Source organism: Canis aureus, chromosome 23 (assembly GCF_053574225.1).
Source record: "Canis aureus isolate CA01 chromosome 23, VMU_Caureus_v.1.0, whole genome shotgun sequence".
NCBI classification, from domain to species: Eukaryota; Metazoa; Chordata; class Mammalia; order Carnivora; family Canidae; genus Canis; species Canis aureus.
In genome coordinates, this window is record NC_135633.1 from 36,737,614 (window position 1) to 36,761,704 (window position 24,091).

The 24,091-nt window shown below is 36.0% G+C and overlaps 1 protein-coding gene across 21 annotated transcripts in view; it reads right to left on the reverse strand.

The window, feature by feature from the left end:
* Positions 1-24,091, reverse strand: part of DLG2 (discs large MAGUK scaffold protein 2) — a 1,979,996-nt gene that overhangs the window by 886,979 nt on the left and 1,068,926 nt on the right. Inside the window, exon 1 of one of the 21 annotated variants that reach the window (XM_077867274.1) lies at positions 5,824-6,032. The exons of 19 other annotated variants lie outside the window; for them this stretch is intronic. In XM_077867274.1, the coding sequence (XP_077723400.1) occupies positions 5,824-5,901 (78 nt within the window). In that variant the 5' untranslated portion in view covers positions 5,902-6,032. Of the gene's footprint in view, positions 1-5,823; positions 6,033-24,091 lie in introns of those variants that run through there. One more of the 21 variants, XM_077867280.1, reaches the window with a different exon arrangement.

Genomic DNA, 24,091 nt, shown 5'->3' on the forward strand with positions numbered 1-24,091 from the left:
AGGAAGATTCTATCATTCACTAAGAATTGGAGAGTCTTCAACATCAGGCTGTTGCTTCTTATGCTTAAGCTAAATTTCTGTATTTGCATTTATATTTATCTTTTAAGGGGAAAAATTAACTTGATATCTAGCTCACTGTAAACATCTGTCATATATACAGTATAACGTACAGCATATATTGTATAATATACAGTCCTCTGTATGTACTATAGGTATACAAACGTACATACAGAGCGTCATTTACTGGTTCAGAGCTTGAGCTCTAGAGTTAGATATGGTGGCTAATTCTAGCCACCTACTGGTGATGTGTTTTTGCTCTAAAAACATCATAATGGTAACTAACTCAGAAAATCCTCATATTAGCACATTTCTTAGCTCATAGAAAGAACTCAGTACAAGTTAACTATCATTGCTGTTTAGACATATAATATATATTGTGAGGCCAGAAGGCTTTTGTAAGTTTTCTGATCTGCAATCTAAATGGTCCCAGATTGATTGCTTTTCATTTATTTCTTCTATAACCTTCATTTCCATTTTCCCTCTTTTTATTTACCTTCCTAAATCCAGAATAGGACACGTGATGCCAGTGGAGTCTCATCAGCACAGAATAAAATGTGTGATATATTTTAGGATTATCTACTAAATTTCCTTATGCCAAGTATTGTTATGATTTGTAATAAAAGTGATTTAATAGCAAGTGTAACCTTAAATACTTTATTTATATTAACTCATTTATCCTCAAAATTAACCCATTCATTACTCATTTTTTTAGCTATGCCATACTTCATTGATTCTAAATATAAACTTTTATTTTTATATTTGAACATCTCTGAAACCAAGATACATCTTGCAACTGATAGTGTGTTATAATTCCATTGAAAATCTTTTTTTTTTCTTAATAATACATGAAATAATGGAGCATCTTGCAACTGATGACAACCTTGAGTCAGTGAAATAGAATATGAGAGATAACCATATTCCAGGCATTCTTTAGGCCTTGAAGTAAGGGAAACAAGATGGGACAGTCCTTCATTCAGAGAATCCATATTCTGATGAAGAATACGGGGAAGGAAAGATGATTACAGCCAATGTACAAGTAGCTGTGGGAGCCAATGGAAGATCCATACTGGGCTGGTAGGGGCCGGGAAGGTTTCCTAGTGATGGTAATGTCACTTAAAATTGGTGTGTAATTAGTGAGGAATATAGCTAGTTTGTGGCTTGCTAGCTAGCCAAGTAGAAGAAAAATCCTAAAAGCTAGAAAAAGCAGGGACATTCAGGGATTCAAAAGTAGTTGGGAATGCTCAATTTAGAGTTTCATGGAAGAGGGGCAAGGTTTAGTGGTAAAGGGAAAGCAAAGGTCATATCATGATTGGCCTTGTAGACCATGTTAAAGGGTTTGGATTGATCCTGAGGACATTGGGGGTTCTACTAAAGCATAGGTGTTACTTCCATTTCACAAATAAGAAAACTGAGGCCTAGAGGAGTCAAAATGACTGGCTTTAGGCTGGATAGCAAAGAATAGGACTAATTTAAATCCTTCTTTCCAGGTCTTTACTTTAAGCTCAATTCTTTTCATGTTATGCTAGGGTCACTCAGTAGTATGTAGTCCATACTGCCAGCAAATGCATTACTAATTTATCCTCTATTTTAGTCTATATTGAATTAATGTGTTTGGTTTAGATGAAAAGGAAGGTAGAACCAATGTGATGGTTCTTAAAGAATTCTTAAAGGTGACTATGGCCTCATGTCAGGATATTCGGGCTCAGTTACATACATCACTTGTAGATTATATATCACTGCTAAGCTCATGCACAGTTGTGTCTATTAGATGATGGATACTCATGCCAATCTTTCCTAAATGCATTATGTATCCACTTTTCAGGGTATATGCTTAAACATAAATAGTTAAATTTAACAATTAAAACAAAAACAAATACAAAAAAAAAAAAGAAAAACAAATGAAAGAAGCAATGCTGATGGGGCAGTGATGGTTCACAATTTCAAGGGTTTTATACTCTTGCATATTATTATGTCACCAGAAATTGCATTTCAATTTATTTCAAAGCTTCTTCAGCTGCCCTTTTAGAGTAATACAATCTAGAGATGGACTAAATTAAGTAATTTAGGTTGAAATGTGACAAAAATGCTTAAAAGTAAGACACTAACGTCTGAATTAATTACATAGGGTCAAAAAAAAAAAAAGAGAGAGAGAGAGAGAGAATAATTATCTGAAAGGAGGTACTCTTTTGTAGCCAGTCAGTTTTGATTTCATATTATCACATTTAAAGTAATTTTGTTCAAAGAATTTATTGGTATGCACAAACTGTCTTTTTAATGAAAGAATAACAAAGAGCCTTTTGCTTTTCTTTTTCGAAAAATGACAATGTGAATCACCTAATATCTTTGACTCACTCTAAAAAGAAAGCGCATCTGCAATTGCCAAGCATTTAGGTTCCTTTTGATGAAAGACACATTTGGTTTCAATAGAAGAAGCAATGAGTACAAATGCCAATGTTTAGGTTATGATGATATGACAATTACTAGCGATTTAAAAGTAATAATAGGCACCAGGATGATAGCTTGCTATACTTACCCAACTAAAGAGGACAAAGAGTGTAAAGTCTTTAATAACAGGACAGACAATTGTCTATTCAAGATAGCTTAGGTAGAGTCTTATCAGAAATAAGGGGCCTGAGGTACAGGATCAGTAACTTTGATTCTGTAAACCTCATGACTTTTGAATTTTAATATCAAAAGAGGGGGACAAGACAAGAAGACACAGTTAACCTTATTCAGGCAAGTAAATGACAGATGGAAGAGAATGCTACAGACCCAAGGAGTCATTTTTGGAATAGCTTGGTAAAGTTGGGCTCAAATTCCAGCACTGATACTTACTACTAACTTAGCGTGACCTTGGGCTAGCTACTTTTCTTTCTTGGACTCAAGAAAAATGATTTCGACCTTATAGGATTGATGTGAAGATGACATAAAACTGTTTGCATAAAGCACCTGCTGTATAACGTGTGTGGATGAGGGCTGTCATCATTATTATTGTTGTGCTTGTTATTATCATTACATTCCATGCTGCTATTTAATTCTATTGGCATTGAATGAGGTAAAAGAGTAGACCAGGCAACCATGAATAAGGCATACTGCATGTTTAGGGATGGCATTTAGGCTTGCACATTCCCAATTAGCTTTTCAATTAACCCCAGCCTTGAGGAATACACTTCCCAGACCAAACCTGAATGCTAAAATAGGACTGATGGGCTATGATGGGTGCAGGTTGTTTTATTAGAGTAGGAGGAAATAAACTATGCTACCTATTGCAAAAAGAAGCCAAAATTTACAGAGGGTAGTAAGATAAACCCACAATCACTATCTATGATACAGATTTATACCCCCCAAATACTAAACATGCTATGAATCTAGCAATAGTTGCTTCACATTTAAATATACCAGTCACTTTGTAAATAAAACCCAATAATGATCTCATTTTATTCATCTTCCTCCATTTTATAATAAAGTATGACAACATATAGTCAGCAGCACTTTATATCCCTCTTCGTGTTTGCAATTATGTGATCTCTGATGCTACAGCAATACTTTATATGAATTTATTCAGCTTGCACTATCATTTGTTAACTGTCTTCTCAGTTAAACTTTATTAGTGAACTCATTAGACAAAATATTAAGCCAGAATAGTTGGTTTAAATAAGGCATATAATACAATTAGGCATAATGAATAAATAAACTATTTCCATTCACCAAGGATCAACTGAGGGCCTTTGTTGTTCAAGGCAGTACACACCTTTTAATTTATTCCCAGAACTCTGTTGAATTACAAACCCTGAAAAAAAAAGATGCTATTTTCCTATTAGTTATTATCACCTGGCATTCAAAATGAACTCCTCCTAGCTCCCCCAGCTAGCACAAGGTCATTCAAGTTAATAATTTTCCTTTAGTCTTTATTACTCAGAGAGCAAAACTTCAGTTCTCCAATGTTGATTTCCTTACTCCCTGAGTAAGAGAAATAAATAATTTAAAGCCAATAACCCCACCTTTGGTTTCGTCTTGCCTATCCTAAGCATCAGCCTCCACAGACTGAAAGGGAGGTAGGTATTACAGGCGCTTTAATAGTTTCTCCCCACTCTCAAGAAGCAGGAGCCCACCTTACTTTGTTGGATTACCATCCTTTTAGGTTCGATACAAAGCGTTTTCAGACTGCTGTTCTCCACATTTAGGCCCAAGCCTGAATTAAGTGCCACTGGGAGATTCAACTTTTCTTTGCATACTAATTTGGCATAGGCATTATCTCCCCATGGCTCTCAGAGCCATTTGTGGTCCTGACAGTCCTCTCATACATACAACCTATAATTTTCATAAGAAGAAGGCACTTTTTCAAAACATTTGCTCCAATAAGAGACCTACTTACAAGTCTGTTTCCTTAAAAATCACTTGAGGAAAAAAAAAAGCCAAAACAAAAAACAAAACCCCCCAAATCCAACTGTTCAATGTATATGCTGCTGGTACATGACAATTAACATTTGCAATCTTGTCACCTGGGATATACAGAATAGGAAAGGGATCAATTCTACCCATCCTTGCCCTCCTCCCCCACCACAAGTGCCATTAAATAACAAGTCTGTCATCATTCATAACAATCCTCAGATCTGGGCAGTCTAAAGATCTACATCCCTAAAGTCAGAACTCCAATAATATTTCTCTTTTCACACTACAAACAATCATATCTCAGGTTTATCCCTGGATTCTTGTCCATGTTATCAGCATTTCCACTCTAAAGGAACAAATAACAAGTCAAAGTGAAGGAATCTTTGCAGTTGGGAGGAAGGACTATGCCACACACAGGCCAGGGAAACCACCTATGGGTCAATCTCATGAGGAGATTTAAGGCAGAAAGGAGACTGGACCAATGATCCTCCAAGAAATATGGTAAAAAAAAAAAATCTCAATTTCATAAAATTTTATATTCTAGGGAAGTTTCCCCAACACCTATCAAATTGAACACAAAATTTCCTAAAAATGACAATTTGGTCAGTGCCTCTGAAAGCAGAGGACAAATTAGAGAGGAAAGCTTGCAATGCATCTCAAGACTTACAGGCCATTTTATTTTCTTAGAGAAAGATAATTAATGAGGGAATTCTACACGGAGGTTCTCCAGGAGGAAACAACTAGTCATGCTGAATAAAAGAAATACAAAGCCACTCTCTAAATGGCCATGGCTACCCAGTTATAAATATAATTCTTACTCATTGTAAACACTTTTGAAATGATGGCTTGGTTGATCTGAAAAGATACCAAGCACCCCCGTGGAGTCTGGTCAACGTTGCTGAGAGTCCCAAATACGTGTTCTTAGGACACACACTAGGACACAAGTACTGGAGAAAGGCTCCAGGATTTAGTATGCCCTCTTCAGAACCAAACACTGTAGTAATAAAAATAATGCTGTGTAGCAACAAGTTTACTAGAGAGCTCCTGGAAGAAGCAAATATTGCAGCTGCTCAACTGCTTTCACTCTATGCCATTTAAAGCAATATTAAGTCTCTGTCGAGACACTCTATCAATTGATGATTCCACCTAATACTCTGATTAGCGGATGATCCCCCTTAACCCCCGGTGCTCCCTCCCCAAGTAGCAGAGCTCCAAGAGTTACCCCTTCCGTGAGGGGCATGGACTACGTTCCCAGGGAGAAGCAGGTTCTCATCCCAAGCTAATAAAGACTGCGTCTGTCCCCAGACTAGCAGTCTAGAGCAGGCAGTTGGCAAGTCGGAAAGGTAATCCTCATCCCCACTCATTCCATACCTTCTCTGATTTCGCCTTCCTGGCGTTGTGCACGAACCTGCGACCCAGCTTCTTGGCATACCAGATAGAGGCAAACATAGCGGTGCCAATGCAAGGAATGCACAATGAGGCTGCTGCACAATCAACTTCCCACCTCGGCTCAGAGACGAACGGAATCCGGCTGGAGCTGTCACTTGCAGGCTGTTGCTTTCTCAGTTCCTCTCATGCTGGGTAGCCGAGGCAGGGGTGGGAGGAGGAGGGGGTGGGGGCGGGCGGTCCCGGCTGGCCGGTCGGCAGGTATATTTACATCCTGCCAGCAGGAGGTCCGGGCGAGGCGGGTGCTGCCTTCAGTAGCCGGCTCGCACACATCCAGTCCCTAAGTGTCTGTCTGCGGTTCCTCGGGCACCGTCACCAAACTCCATGTGTGTCAGGAGGAAGGGAAGCCGCAGTCAACTCCTCCGGGAGGCGGCTCACCTCCCGCTCGAGGCTCCGGCATTTGCACTCCTCGCTTGGCTTCCCTCTGTCTTGACAGTACGTGCTGGCGGCACTGGCCGCGGAAGACAGATCCACATACAGCTCACAGGTAGATCAGCCAATGCAGGAGCTGCCAGGCAGGGGGTGGGGGGGGGGGGAGACGCGAGGCTACCACGGAGGGAGCTGGCCCCGGGGCCACAAACAGGTGTCCCTGGAGCCTGAACCCCGCTGGAAGCTCCAGGAATCCCCAGCTGGTAGGGTGGCTGGAGAGAGAAGCGCCTGCCCCTTGCCCCCTCCCCAACTTCTTTTGGTCCAAGGAAAAGTCTTATCTCTCGTCATCAGCCAGTCTTATCGACAGCTTGCAAGAGCAATACTTTATTCCTATGGAGACTGGACTGGGACAAAGGGCAAATGAGCAGGAGAAGAAGTGTACTCCCAAATGCTTGGGTAAAGGTCCTTCGTTTTCAGACACATCGTTTCAGACACATAAAGCAACAGAGGCCTCTTTTACAAGCACAGGTTTTCAACATGGGACCGGGGGATGGAGAGGGGCTTAAATCTACCTTTCGACTGAAATAGAGCAATCTTCTTCTTCTTCTTCTTCTTTTTTAAGCCTAGAGGTTTCTTGCAGTAATATCCACTGACAAATGAAGGACTCTAATACCACTTTTGGGAAGACAGATTTACAGAAACTCTTAAACCATGCTCCTCTGAAGAATTTTCACATTTGATTCTACCACCAGATGCTTTCAGCTCCAAGTATCTTATTAGAGCTTAGATTATTACGTGAGGCATTTTAAAGATAAAGTCAATTTTAAGGGACAAGTGCTTCCTCCAATGGGAGATAGCAGTTAAGCTTTTATCCATCTTACTAAAGGACAAAAAATAGACTGTTCATCTTGGCAAGGAAAACTTTCCTCTCAGTGATATACAGATGAGAGTCAGTCCAATAAATACTTGCTAGCTGATCGGACAGGACTGCCCTAGGAGCACCAATGGCCCAAAGAATGTCAACACTTACAGACACTAGAAAAGAACCCCCTTCTCTCAATATAACTCACTTGAGGTTTACTCTCAAAGAGGATTGGGTCGGCGGTCAGCCAGAAGCTCTTTTATAAGATATACAATAGTCCTTCCTCTTATATGTGGAGGATGCATTCCGAGATCCCCAGGGGATGCTTGAAACCATGGATAGTGCCAAACCCTACACATACTATGTTTATATTTTTTTCCCACACGTTACATACCTATGATGATGTTTAATTTATAGATTAGTCACAAGAAGAGATTGACAATAATGAATAGCATAGAACTGTTATAACAATAATTACAATAAAAGTTATGCGAGTGTCATCTCTCAAAAATAACTGATGGTATTGTCATCAGCCTTCTTGTAGTCATGTGAGATGATATAATACCTTCGTGATGAGGCAAAGTGAGGTCAGTGACGCAGGCATTGTGACATAGCATTAGGCTACAGCTGACCTTCTCACGCTAAGTCAGGAGGAGGATTATTTGTTTCCAGACGGTAGTTGGCTGCAGGTCACTGAAACCTTGGAAGCAAAACCATGGATAAGGCAGGATTTCCGGGTTAGATATCCTGGTAGGCTACTGGAGGCAGAACAAGGCAGTGTGGGATAGGGCAGTGGCTGTCAAGACTTACGTTTACCCTACTCACTAAGGTAACACTGATGCCTAAAACAGGATTTAGTTTTAGCACGATGAGATCAATGTATGTTTGTTGAATGGATAAATGACCTGGTTTTTAACTAGGGCTTTGCTTCTAACCTCCTTGTTCTCTCCCAACTAGTTTGCTTCATCTGTAAAGTAAGACAGTTGGGCAGATGATTTTTAAGGCCCCTCCCTGCCCTATGAGTCTATAATTCTGATTATGAGTCTTCATGTGAGTGCTGAACAGAAATGTGTAGTGTTCACCAGGGATACAGACTCTGGTAAAATGACTCTGTGTTCTGAAAAGCTAACAGCAGCACCCTTGGGGCAACCCAGATCCTTCTACCTTCTTCAACCTGTGCAACTGCCACCTACGGTTTGGTTTTGCCATTTGCTTTTTCTTTCGCTCTGTGTTCCCACTTCCTATGAACAGGACTTTTCTTGAATTTCCTTTGTCACTCTTCAACAGCCCCTGTGCAAAATTCTCCACATCACACCCTGTACTCTTTGGAGGCAAAATGCCACAGAAATCCAGCAAATAAATAAATGATAACTCCTGCTTAGTTTTCAAAGAGCTACTCGGCAGGACCACAGCTTACCCTAATATTGCCATGATGCTAAAGGTATTCATTATTCCTTCATACAAGTTTGTCCAAACCACATTTTTGTTGAAAGACTATTCAGTGAACAGAATAAACTAGATCTAAAGGGGGGGGGCAATCCTTCCTAAATTAATGAGTAGAAATTTCTGTTTTTAATATTTTAAGATGGAATTAGTCAATAAAGAGGTGAGAAAAAAATATTGAGCTTTCAAACCACTGATATCATAGAGGGAATCAAAGAATAGTAATTTACTCTGATGGGAATGCCAGATCAGAAAATAGCGTTTGCACTTTCTTCATAAGATAAGCTTTCCTAAGTCACTAAAACTGGGGCTTGGAAAGATCTTTGATGTTTGATCATTTTGTTGCTTGGTTTTGCTTTTACATTGAACCTTCAGTGACCTTCCTCGCAAACCTGACCCAGAGGCTTTATTAACTTTTACAGGATGGAGCTCTTAAGAAAATAAATTGGGTCTACCAGCTAAGATTTAGCTTGAAAAATAACAAGAATAACTACAGTCTGTACATTAAATAGGCAACTGACGGTAGAAAGGGCAGCGTGGAGTAGGTCATTTTGGTCAGGACCTAGGCCTGTGTTATGTGACCACTTAGCACAATGTAGGTATTCAAATTATATTTGTTGAATGTGTCTATGGCAAAATAGGAAAAGCCTCAAACTGGAAAGACTAGAAGAGGCAATATAGAAGCATATCCACAAATTTTCAGTTGTAAAAGTTTTTTGAAAGCTGGGTGTTTTGTCAATGGAATGAAGTCATTGCCATAGCTGTACAACCATCTTCCCAGAGTTCTGTAGGGGCAGAGATGCCTGCTACAAAGAGGGTGGCAGCTGCCCACAGTAACTCCCTAAAAGTCTCTAACCATTGCCCTGCTGATTGAGATAATTAACTTTTGCAGCTCTGCTGTGTAAGGGAAACAAGTTTTTCAGGTTCTTTCCATCTGTATATCATCAGTACCTGGACAGACCTTTTCCTTTATAATTTCATTTTTAATACCTCTCATATGACAGAAGCCTACCGGTGCAGCTGAGTATGAGATGCAACATTAATCCTTTTAAGCAGCTTTGGGTTCATGCCTCAACACACACACTGTGTGAGCCTTCTCAGAATTCTCAAGGTAAATGCAATGTTTAAATCAAGCCATTAAGTATTACACAACTACATTTTCTGCCTAGCACATAAATGATTTCTTTTTAAAAATCACCTAAATATGTCACAGATGATTATAAAAACAGAGTAAACATTAAGCCCTAGAAACTAGTATCTGGTACCTTGACAAGCTATCTAGGTTAGGTGTTTAACATACACCAAGGACAGTACATGTTTGACAATACATTTATACACTAAACAAGTTAGTGTATAAAACCAATAGGCATTCAAATATTTGAGTTGCTTGCATACCTGATATTCATATTTATAGCTCTTTGGTTAACATCTGATATTAGTCTGTTATTTAAAAAGTGGGTGTCAGAAATACACTACATGGAATTTATGACTGAAGGAATATAAACATAATATTTAAATTTAATTCACAGGAATACCAAGATGTTGATATCAGTTATCTCTGTAGAGGCTAGGGGAAAAGGAAAAATAGAACATTTACATTTCACTTTGTATAGTTGTGTAATATTTGAGTCCTCTACAATGAGAATGTATCAGTGTTATTACTTGTATAATTCAAGAGGAAAGCAATATGTTTTCACAAAAATGTATTGATTACTTACTAGGGGCCTCCAAATGAACGAGATACAATCCCTCCTTTCAAGGAGTTCTATACAGTTGGGAGCACAGATGTATAAAGAAAATTCAGTGGAGGATGGCTTTTTAACAGATATGTGAAAAATAATGTGGGAACTCAGGAAAAAAATAACTGTTTTTTGGTTTCTATATGGTATAAGCAAAATAATTATCACCGATGTATATAAAAAAGCAAAGGAATAGCTAAATCTCTCTCTCTCGCTAAAAAATAGCATGTTTTATTTGTGTGAATAAGAAAAATGATCACTTTAACTTTGTATGTATATCAAAATGAATGTGTGTAAATTGATCCAGTTGCAGATAGCTATATTTCTGCCCCAAAGAGACAACCAGCCACAGATAAGGGTGGAAAAAATATTGGAATCATTACAAATAATAATCCCATTGACTCTAGTTATAATGGGCTAACTACCTGGATTTTTTTCTGTTTTTAAAATCATCAATATCCTGCATGGCTGTTTTTTTTTTTTTTTTTTAACATTTAATCATGATATATTGAAGCATCTAGAAATGTAAGAAAGTAATATGACACTCACCCATGTGCCTACCACCCAGATTTAATAAATGATAATATTTTGCCATATTGGATTCAGATTCATCTTAACGAAATAAACCCTTCATAATATAATCAAAATGTCTCCACTTCACGCCACCTCAGATTCAGCTCAAAATAATGTTCACTAACCATTTTTGTACCTCTCCCCCTAAATACATACAACTTTATCAAGAGTACATACTTCAAAATATAATTGACAGATCATAGAGTGTCTATCTTAAACTTTCATTAAAAATTTCCACTAATTTGCATTATTAGTAGTTTACACAGGTCCTATATTCTAGATGGCATGGTATAATCAGACTTACTAAGTTTTCCCAAACATAATGTATTATGTTAGCTTCTGATAGTTGGGATGTGCATCGTCTTGATTACTGGTGAGATTTAGCATCTTATATGTTTATTGGCAATTTGAACTTTCTTCTATTCTATAGCGTTTGCCCATTTTTAAATTAAATTATATTTATCTCACTGATTTGTAAAATTATTTTATGTATTCTGCACACTGATTCCTTGTTTATTATAGGCACTGAAAATATTTCCTCTCAATCTGTGACTCTTTTTAAACTTTATTTATATTTTATCATATACATATTAATCCTCATAAAAATTTGACTGTATTGAAATTTATCAATATTTTCTTTTATGAAAAAAAATTTTTCTTTTATGTGTGTACATTTTTGTATCCCAAGAAATTTTTTTCCTTTTCCATGTACATTAAGTAAATACATTATCTTGTATTTTCTTCTAAACAATTTTTTTTTCTTTTCACAAGTAAGTCTTAATTTTTTTTAACTTATGGTATGAGATAGGAATTAATTTTCCCCAGATATATGGCCAGTTGTATATCTTTATTTAATTAATTTATTTTTTGCTGGTGTATAAGAATGTTATTACTTTCCCTTACTGACTTATAATGCTCCTAAGTAATATGTCTAGATCATATGAATGTACATATAATTGTTTCTGGGCTCTTTTTGGGTTGTTCTATTCTTATTTACCTAGACTAATTCCACATTATCTTGATTAATATGCTTTATAATAAATATTGATATTTGAGGAGCTATTCATCGTTTTCACTTGATCTAACTTCAAATTAATTTTTATAAAGTTACAAAATTGATCATTTTAATACTACACCAAATATTCTGTTATTAGTTTTCAATATCTCAGCTTTCTCTTGTAGAAGTACCATTCCCAATCAAAGTAGTCATTATCAGCATCGTTACTTTTTTTACTATTAAAGATTACTCAAAATATCTCAAAATATCTCTCACATGCTATCAGTTTATTTTCTTGTCATTATTTTTAGGATCTGAACCCTCTTAAACTTCTTTCTTACTGATGTGCATATTGTAATAGTTATTTCTGCAAAAATATGCAATGGTTAAACATGCTCAATCTTTTTATATTTTTCCTGAATGGCCTACATTCATCTTAGAGTTTGAACGATAGCATGGGTAAGTGGAGATGTCTAGACTGACAGTGATTTTCCCTCAGCATTTTGAAGATACTACTTCATACTGTCTTCTGGCATCCATTTTTAAGAGAGCTTTCTGCTGTCAATCAAATTGTTCAGTTGTAAGAACAATATCTCTTTTTAAATAGTTTATTCAAAGTTTTGTTTTCTATTCAAACTACAGTTTCAGTACAATTTTTTTCTCTAAAATTCTGCTTGGGAGACACCTGGGTGGCTCAGTGGTTAAGTGTCTGCCTTTGGCTCAGGGCGAGATCCTGGAGTCCCAGATCAAGTCCCACATCAGGCTCCTCGCAGGGAGCCTACTTCTCTCTCTGCCTATGTCTCTGCCTCTCTCTGTGTCTCTCATGAATAAATAAATAAAATCTTAAAAATAAAATAAAATTCTGCTTGGAACTCATTATGTTTCTTTATTATTTTTTTAATTCTCGGTTTTTTCAAGTATTCTCCCTCAATCTCTCCAATCTCTCCTTCAAAAATCCTGTAATATTTTTCCTGGACCATTTCATTTGACTCATCCTATTGTTTCATATATCTCTCACTATTTTTCTCCTTCTTTTCTTTGTGCTATTTTCAGGGGTATGGCCTTAGCTCTAATTAATATTTTTTCTGAGGTTTTAATCTATTGTTTTACTTATCTACAGAGTGCTTTTGGTTAATGAATTTTATATCTATGTTATATATATATGTATATTTAATGTCTAGTGATTCTATATTTTTCTTTTTTAAATCCACTCAGTCTTTTATAAGGGTATTCTGTTGGTTTATGATTTTTATACCTTCCTTTGTCATATTTTTAAGTTAAAACATTTAGTTTGTAGTCTTTATCTGTTACAGTTTTTACTCAATTTTCATGGAAGTGTAACTGCTGATTCTGCTCATAGTGGATAGTTTTTGTAGGTAACTGCATTTTTATTCTAAAATCTTCTTTGGTAAGACTGTACTTCCTATGGGAGTCCCAGGAAACCTTGAGTTATGTGACTCTTGCTACAGAATAATTTGCATATCCTTCTGCTAGTTGCTCAGAAGTTTCATTGGTCATCAGTACTTTCATGCTTACTATTCAGCTTAGTGTTATTCTCTCCACACAAAAAGGTTAAGCTTACTTTTTTTCCGTTTTTTTCTCCACTCAAATAAAAACACAGTTCCTTATTGCTTTCCTGAGCTAATGAATAAAGTTTTTTAGAAGCTCTATCATTAAATTACAATCTTTAGTTTCAGTTTTATGCAGGAGTCTCAGTTTCATTTCTCTTCCTTCAGTGATCGTAAGGTCAAATGTCTTGACCTTCATGGGCATCAAAATGACCACCCTCTTACCCCAATGGCTCATACTGAATCCCACATACCCCGGGGATGCCACAGTCAGCTCAAGAAATTACTGCTCTGGCTGTCATTATATTCAAACTCAAACAAGTCAAACTGGCATGCCTCTAGATTAACCCCAAAACAAATGAAGAATTTGATTGGGCTGCATATGAGATTTTGGGTTTAATAAGCATGTTTAACAATCGTCTGTATAAGATGTACTGCAAAATGTTTCATGCAAGAGATTCCAGAAAGTCATTTAATTAAAATGCTATTCAAAAGTCACTGTCATATCTCAGTGAGATAAACCACCACTACCAAATTTGTGACCTTAGACAAGTAACACTAAATATATAAAATATAATAAGGAAACTATACCTGTGAGAACAAAAAACAATGTGATACACAAGACCACAAGATAGAAGAGTTTTCTCAAAACACCTATACAATGTTAAAGAATGAGTAGGTGAATGATTTTGTAATAGAGAATTCAGTTCAACCTCCAAACTTGCATGCCTTGCCAAAGCATGCCACAAATAAGTGCATTTAAAACACTTGTCTAACCTAAGCCCTTTCGAATGGTAACTTTCCTATCGATTATAATTCATTATGCAGTCCACCGTTGTACCTATCCCAACAAGAGAATTATTTTCTTCCATGGAAGTGAGGTGCTAATTTGAGAGTCAATACTCTTAGTTTTAATTTTATTGTTCCCAGTTATATTACCTCTGGGTATTATACTATATAAACATCTAAATTCCCCATAAGATCAAATAATCTATTATTGCATGACACAAGGACCCAAAAATTGATTTGTAAGTCAGTGGCCTTTCAAGTTCAATGGCCATTTTTGATGAAGTAGTAGTCTTGCCATATCATCTTTTGGGTCCTTACAAAAGTATTTTCTCTTTCCCTGACACACACCATATACTTGCATCTCTGTATATGTGGTTTCCTCTAAATTGCAGTCCTTCCTCTCCACCTTACTTCCTGCTGCCCACCATTCTACATGTGACAAATCCTTATATGTGTTCTGGGATTTGGCTCAATAATTCTCTATGAAACTTTTCCTGATCACTCCAGACAGAGCCAGTTTGTACTCTTGTACTAAAACTAATATTCCCTATTACAATTAGTACATATCCCAGGTTCAGCTCTTATTACACTTGTGACTACTTTAAATTCAAATGTTTTCCCTTAAATGACTAAGAGCAATTAAAAAAAAATTCCCATGCCTGATTTCTTTTCGCATCCTCAAGATCTGCATAGTCCTTTGCATATAGCAGGCATTCAATCAATGTATTAGAAAAACTTAATAGTTATTTGTTGAATGAATGAACAAATGAGTGACCATATCACTTGGATTAAGCTGCATCATGTCCCCAAGAGAAAACAGGAAGGCACTGTAGAGACATATATTAAGCATTTATTACCTTCTATTTGTATTTTTACATCACATTCATCTTCATAATATAAGAGATAAATCAAAGTCACTGTAAGAAGGGCTCAAAGTGCTTTGAAAAACATTTCAAAAGGTAAATCAATGAGACTTCTTGACTCATGGCCTACAAGTTATCAATTTTTTTCACTTTTTAATTTTCCCCTTTCCTTAGATAGACACATGTGATCTTTTACAAAATTTAATAAATAGAACCACATTCCTAAATAAATAAATAAACTCCCTCTTTCATTGCCTTAAAATAAGACCTATTAATGAAAACATACAAACTATTCCTTTTCCATTTGGCCACTTACATAAAACAGAAACAGCAACTGCTGAAATCCTCAGTACAAATGTCAATTGCAGATAGTGTTGCTGAAAATAATCCTGAAATTAGTTGCAGCCTCTCTCCAGCTTAAAGAGTATATGCAGGTAAAAAAAAAAAAAAAAAGTAATACTATCACTATGTTTTATCTTTCACAGATGAATAGAGAGAAAAGGGAAGAAGACTGACATGCTGGTACCTCCTCCATGTCAGCTACTTTACCTTAAGCATTTTTATACAAAATTAAATATTTTGTCTTTAAAATACATGAACTACTTTGCCCCCCAAGGTACTTAACATTCCTTATCTCAGTACTTATCTAACCTCATATGTTTTTAACATGTTTTTACCATAGTCATATACTAAAAGTATACATTTTTAAAGAATGTCTGCCATGTATCATCTGAAACATGCCACACCTTAGGAAATACTCTCATCTAATTGAATCACTTCAAGATACCTCTAAGTCAAATAATATTACTTTCCTTTTACAAATTCAGAAACTACATTTCTTGAATTAAGTAACTTATTCAAGGCCATTTTCCTAAAAGAATCAGGCTTTGAATCCCACTTTGCCCCGCAATTCTTGATTTTCAGAACTTCTCTGGTCTTCAGTGTTCTTACCTTTAAAACATACTATAACAGCACAAGAAATATCATGCATTGCCTTAGAATGAAACAAAAACCGAAGAAATGGAGAGGGAGCAAGGGCAATGAGTTCAGGTATCTTTCAGTAACCCATGAACTGGAGTGGGGAAGACAGGCTTTCTATTAGAAAGAAAATTTGACTTGGGCCCTTGAAAACAAACCAAAGGAAAAAAAGACATTGATTTGCCAGGAGAAACTGCACAAGCAAAAGTAAAAATGCTGGAAAGCATGAAACATATTTGAGAAACAGCAGAAAGTAAGGGAAAAAAGGCAATAGCCAAACTGTGATTAGACAAAAGCCAATAAATGTTTAATCATGACAAACATGTTCAGGGTGGAGACCAGGGAGAATGATGAAGGTGTAGATATGCATAGGGTCTTAATCAGGCAGATAGTGGTGGGGAAAGGCAAGGAGAAATACAAGATACATTCTATCTTGATATTCTACATTAGATTGGGGTCCCGACTCACTTCCTTAGCACAATGCATTATTTTCCAAAATATTTATCATGATGACAATTATCTATTTAGCTTATGTATTTCCCTTGCTTTCCTTATGGGACATTCCATAAAAGCAGGGACCGTGCCTGTCTTTTCATTATTGCTGAAACCAAGTGCTTTGATGAACAAAGTGCCTGGTGCATAATAAATTATCTAAAAGCATTTACTAAATGCATGAATAAAAGAAGGAATAACTGAGGAGACAGAATCAGTAAAATGTAACAGATGCTTTATAGGTTAGAAACATGGAGTCAAAAGCAGATGAAGATTTGAGCCCTGGAGAGTTGGAGACATCTCTAAGACAAAGGAAGAATTTGCTTTACAGTATCCTCTTTCTTCATTTGACTTTCTCTTTCCTCCTTGCCTCAGTAGAATTTTAAGCATTCTTATTTTACAGTCTTTGTCTGAAATTTTCACTGGTAAATTTCTTTTTTTTTTTTTTAAGGATTTTATTTATTTATTCATGAGAGACACAGAGAGAGAGAGAGAGAGAGAGAGAGAGAGAGAGAAAGGCAGAGACATAGGCAGAAGGAGGAGAAGCAGGCCTCATGCAGAGAGCCCAATGCAGGCCTCGGTCCCAGGATTCTGGGATGACGCCCTGAGCCAAAGGCAGACGCTCCAGGCATCCCTCACTGGTAAATTTCTTAGACATTTAATTCTATCTTTTGTTAGATCTGCTGATTCTTCCTCTTGGTCAGTAGCTTCCATGGGAGAGTTCTAAATTTTCTTTGTAATTCTTCTAAAGCAGAGAATTTTTTTTTTTTTAAATAGGAAGTTTCATTGCAAATTGTTTGGATGTTTTCTACTTTATTGTATTCTAGGGGATTTAACCTGCATCATGAGATTTCCATAACCATATAAAAATAAAATGGGTAATGCTATGTTAACTTTTAGATGGTTCAAGTTGTAATGGTTCCAGAAAACAAAATAAAACAAAGCGGGAGTATGTATATCTGGTAAGAAATGTTATAAAACAATCTCTCCTCCATCCATCCCTTTATTTAATACTGACTTGAGTGTTATTATGTGCCAGCCATATTTCTTAGCAGTGGGGATATAACAGTGAACTAAACAGACAAACGTACCTCGGGAGCTCACATTTTAGTGTAGGGAAGAGATAATAAGGAATATAAATATCAGCATATATAGTCTATTAAATATTGATACACGCCAAAGAAAAATTAAAATAGTACATAGAATAAAAAGTGTTCAAAGGGGTTAAATTTTTTGAAGGTTTGATTAAGGTAAACTTTATTGAAAAAATATTTATTTTTTAAGATTTTATTTATTTATTCATGAGAGACATACAGAGAGAGGCAGAGACATAGGCAGAGACAGAAGCAGGCTCCATGCAGGGAGCCCAATGTGGGACTTAATCCTGGGACTCCGGGATCACTCCTGAGCTAAAGGCAGACACTCAACTGCTGAGCCACCCAAGTCCCCTTCAAAAAATAATTTTTGATCAAAGATCCTAATGAAATGAAAGTAAGTCAGAAGGCTATCTAGTGAAATAATATTCTGTGTGAAGCCCTTGAGAAGAGATTATGCTGGCTTATTTGATAACAGTCAGTGTGGTTCAACCACAAGGAGAAGAAAGATGATATAAAATAGAGTCAGAGGGACAGAGAGGTGAGTGAGGGGGGGATGGACACTTTGGTTTTTGCTATAAATGAGATGGGAAGCAACTTGAGAGGAGAAACGTAATATGACTAACATATTAATAAGATCACTCTTGCTACTGTCACAAAAAATTTGTAAGGAGTCAAAGATAACAGCTAAACTATTGAAATTATCAAGTTTAAAAAATAATGGCACCTTGGACAAAAGTAAGGTACATGGAGATAAAAACAATGTTCAGGTTGTGGACATATTTTGAAGAAAGGGAATGAGAGATGTGAGAGAAAGAGAAGAGGCAGAGATGACTCCAAACCCACTGACACAAGCAATACAAGGCTGATCTTACCATTGGATGAAATGAAGACCATGAATAGGACAAGTTTTTCAGGAAAAATAAGAAGTTAGGATTGGAATGTGTTAATTTGAGATATTTTTTAGAGATCTATGTGGAAACATCAAGTAAGGCTTGCTGAATATACAAGTCTAGCATTGGCATATAAATGGTATTTAAAACCACAGTCACTGGCTGAGATAATTAAAAAACTCAAAGACAAAGTCCTTGAACATTTCAACATTTACAATAATCTCTTTTATAGTTTCCTTACTGTGAATACTATGAAAGCAGTAAACAAATGAAAGAAGGACAAGCTGAGAGTCCATGGAATGGAAATTATTATTATGAATGTCCATGGGATTTAAGCTGGGCAGAAAAGGCAGTAAGGCTAGAAAAGATGTGAGAATCAGAAAAAAGGTGATAGGGACAATGAATTATAAGACCAGGTAGGGGCCCGAAGTTTGCTGGAGTCAATCATTCACTACATGTCAATTATTACAATCATGCTGGAGTCAATCATTACAGTCAATACATACAGATATTTAAGGCTTGTATTAGGAATACTATATTTTATATGGTTAAAATGCTTATCCAATGCTTATTTGAATGCTTATCATTTTTTATTTTTTATTTTTTTGCTTATCATTTTTTAAAATATGAGTCAAACACTTAAGGACTTATTATAATCATCAAAGAACTCTATGAGATAGCTCCAGCCTGTACATAAGAAGACTCAGAGAAATTAAGTAACTTGCTGGAGGTCACTCAACTAACTGTGGCACCCCCTGAATCCAGCTGAAGTCTGACTCTGGTTCCCCTCTCCCAACTACAAGCCTGGGCAGGGTGCCTATTATATGGCACCAGTCATTTTCCCTTGGGACAGAACCTTTAGCCCCTGTAAGCCTGCAAGCTGTATTGGGGATCAGAAACCCCTCTTCTTATTCTGTGTTCATATCCTTTGATGTCTTTGTGAAGTATTTGGTGAAGTCTTTGTGAACATTCTATTCTGTCTCAGAAGAGTTAAAGAAAAATTTTATTCATGAATGGGCTAGATCCTATCAGGAAGCAATTGGAACCTGGGATCTCCCAAGGTAAAAAGGATTCAGGGTGACTGATACTTCTACTTTAGTGTACTTTAATCTAGTGCCCCATCTGTGGAGTCTCCCAAGACTACTAATAAAATATATGATTAGCTAATTAGCAGTAAGAATTACAGAGCTCAAGCTCCAGAGGAAGATGACTAGAGACACAAATCTGGGAGCTATCCTCATGGTGGGGATGGTTGTCCACCAAGGGAAAATAGACACCTTCAGACTACCAATTGGCCTCAGGAAAATGTCTAGCCAGTAAGATAAAAACTCGTAAATGTGGAAAGGAACAATCACTTTGGAAATGTAAAATAGAGCAATCATTTTGGAAAAGCTTGGCAGTTTCTTAAAAGGTGAAATCTATAACAATGCCTTAGCAGTTCCACCCGTAGGTGATTTACCCAATAGAAATGAAAGCATATGTCCATTCAAAGATTGCATTCAAATTTTATGACAGTTTTATTTGGAATAACCAAAAGCTGGGGGAAAATGTCCATCAACAGTTGAATAAATAAATAAATTATGTTATATTTATACAATGCAATACTACTCAGAAACAAAAAGGAATGAACTGTTGATATGACCAAAAGCATGAATGAATCTCATAATAATCAGGCCCAATGAAATAAGCCAGACCACATATCATATGACTCTATTCATTATATAATTCTAAACAAGTTTGTAGTGACAGAAAATGTATCAGTTGTTGACCAGTGACCACTGGGGTAAGAGGAGGGAAGACTGACAAACATATACAAGGAAACTTTAGGGCATGGTAGATATGTGCATTATCTTGATTGTCATGATAGATCTACACAGGTGGTTATATGTCAAAATCTATCAGATCCAACACTAAGTATGTGCAGTTTATTCTATGTCAATTATATCTCAATAAAGGGGCTAAAACAAATAAACAGAAGGGATGCTTAGCATTTGAAACTTGAATATATTTGGTTTTTCTAAAAGGGGAGAATTTCATAAAAAAGAAAGAAACATAAAACAATGAAGAAAAGAAATAGAAACTGGGGCAATTTAGAAAAAAAAAAACTTCTATTTCCTTTTTTTTATTCTGTCTCTACCTAAATTCTGTTCTTCTCTTTCCTCTCACCTACAGCAATTTTTCTAATGAAATTTCACACCTGTCCATTTCTGACACCATCTACATTTAGTAACAGTGCAAGTATTAACAGTGTATTTTGGGTATATGTTTCTGTCTGAGCTGCACTGCAAGTGAATCAATAAAGAATTTAAGAAAACCCGATTAATTCTATTTTTCTTTTCCATTTTATTTAGTTCAGTTTTGGTATAGAAACACATTTAACCATGGTACTTAATTTTGATTTCAGAAATTGATTTTTACTCTATTTTCTGCTGTTGCTTAGGAAACAAAGTTTTCAAAGTCTATAAACTATTCATCTCAGCAATCTTTGGCAGACACACTATTCTAAGAGATCCCGGGAATACTTTGTGCTCCCTTTCTTTGCCAAAATGCAAGAATATTAAAGCCCCCCACAATGGAAAGAAAAAAAGAAAATATCACCACAGATCATGTGTGCAACAGCACATGCTAGAATCTCACTCCATTTTCCACCGAGCATTTAAAGGGCATAGACAGTATTTGAAACTATATTCAAGGGCTTAAAAGAAACTCTAAATTGGGACTCCACATCCAGGAACATTTGGGAATTTAACTGCATCATGTTGGAAAGTCTTCCCTGATGGAGAAGGGATGTTTCAGAATCAGGAATGTGGGCCAAAATGATCAATTTGTTTCCTGTCGGCACAGCTCAAATTACATTCTTGACTCAGTAACACTGAGCTCTTTCCAGCATATCCATTAAGGGAACTTGGCTCACACGACGATGTCTGTAAGACCCAATGTCTATGAGAACAACCATAACCCTCTCCAAAGGAGTATAGAACACTGGGTTCTGAGAATCAGGACCTTCGTCTCAGTATTGCAACTTTGCATGAAAAGCCTGCTGATATCTCCAGGCATTTGGATAGGACAAATTCAAAATCCCTCAGCTTATTCTCTGAAGTACCATGGACCACATTTTAAACAAGCTTATTTAGAAATAGGAATAAGTAGCTATCCACCAGAAATAAGAATACATGGCAATTCACTATGCAAGGAAATAGTGCATTAGAATCAGGTTGCTTGACCCAAACAAGTGATAGAACAATTTCTTAATTTTCACCCTGAGAAGACATCACCAATTGGTTGTGCTTTTGCTCCTCTAGCAATGGTCTAAGAGCCTATATCATATAATTTACATAATGATAATAAATAGCATTTACCAATTATTGGGTATGTGTAAGACATTGTACTAAGTACCTTACATGCAGTTTATACCTTATCACAACTTTGCAAAGTCAGGAGCTAACTTCGCCCTTTCTGTTCGGGTCTCCTGATAGATCATTGCTTTGGTCTTTGTGCTTTAAATAAATCAAGTGCCCCTCAGTAGATGAGTGGATAAATGAGATATGGAATATATACACAATGGAAAGTTACTCAGCCATGAAAAGGAATGAAATCTTGCCATTCCCAACAATATGGATGGACCTACAAGGTATCATGCTAAGTGAAATAAGAGGAAAAACAAATACCATATGATTACACATATATGTGGAATCTAAAAAAAAACAAATGAATGAACAAACAACAAAGAAAGAAACACTCATAGAGAATTGGTTCCAAAAGAGAAGAAGGTAGAGGAATAGCCAAAATGGGTGAAAGGGATTAAGAGGTACAAACTTTCAGTACAAAATAAATAAGTCTAAGGAATGAAAAGTACTGCATAGGGAATATAGTCAATAATATTGTAATACCCTTATTGTGGTGAACATTTATTAATTATATTATATTAATATATATAATTATTGAATCATTATGTTGTATACCTGAAACTAATTCAATATTATATGTAAACTATAAGCCAATTAAAAATAAATAAACAACAAATGATAAATCAATCAACCAACCAAATACAATACCTTGTCAGGTCTCAGGCCTTGCTCTAGCTTCTGCCTAGAATCCTCACTCCAAGATATTCATATAATCAATCCCTCTCTCCCTTCAAGTCTTTGCTAAAGTGACACTTTGCTTTGGTTGTTCTCTTTTTAATTTTAAACATTGCATTTATCAGTACTTAATATCATTTTCACTTATTTCTTTTCCCAACACCATTATCAGAATGCAAGGCAAAGATTTTTACCCTTATTATTCACTAGCTAAAATGATGCCTTTAGAAGTAGCTTTACATAACCACCACTTGTTACCACAAATTAGTAGGTTAAAAGCAAAAGCAAACCTTTTTAATAAATCCTTGTTCTTAGTTTAAGGTTAACCAGTAGTTGTGCTATAACAAACTATGTTCAGATATTTCCACCTGAATTTGTTCTGCAAAACAACAGGCTAAATAATTTAATTACGTGAGCAATACTCTGTATTTATTAGAAACCATTAGATGCAAAATGTAATATGTGACGTCCTAGGCATTGCCCTCCTGAAACTTCCAATCTTGTTGGGAGAGAAAATATATAATCTGAAGGAATTAGAAGATATTATATTAAATAATTTTTCATCATTTATTTATTCATTCACATAACAAAATATTACCTCCATGTGCAAGGCATTCTGGGCTGGGTGCAGAAGGTATAGAAGTGAATAAGGCACAATTCCTGACTTCAAGGAGTTTATACTCTGGTAGAAGAGGTAGGATATATACTACAGGATAAAACTTCCTCAATGAATAAAGACTTGACAAATGGGATACAATGTGCTAAAATAGAGTAAAAAGATAAAATGTTTTGAGAATTCATAAGAGGGAGAAGGTATAAAGACAGTATATTATAAAGTGTTAAACTGAATGTAATCAAATGCCAAACTGTATGGCAGAGACGATAAAATGCTATTGCCTACCACTCCTGCTTTTGAAATACACCAGGGATTGTGGTGAGCCTTCATGCAGAAAATAACATATGCCAAGACTCATATTTCTCTTCGTTCCCTGTGAAAGGGCACTGAACATTAAACAGAGTACAATCCCGAATGATGTTTCCAGCTGTTCCTAAGAACAATTTCATAAGCACAGTTTCATTCTTCCTCCCAAATTTAGCAAACTAAAGAAAAAGTCTAGTATTAATTTTCCAGAGGTTAAATTTATAATTCAATTCATGCAAAATTGGTTAAATACAACAAATCTCATAAATGAAAGTTTTTATTTTTATTTTTTTAATGAAAGTTTTTAAATCACATGTGAAGCATTACTCTCCAAAAATAGAGACAAACAATGCAATCTATATTTCAACTATTTGTCTTATTTTTTTCAAATTGCAAAAGTGCTAATTATTCTAGAAAACCTGAAAATATACAACATAAAATAAAAGTAAAATTTGCCTGTAATTCTGTTATCTATCTAAATGCTAGAAAATTGGTGTATTCCCTTTTCTGTATAGGTATACACACAGAT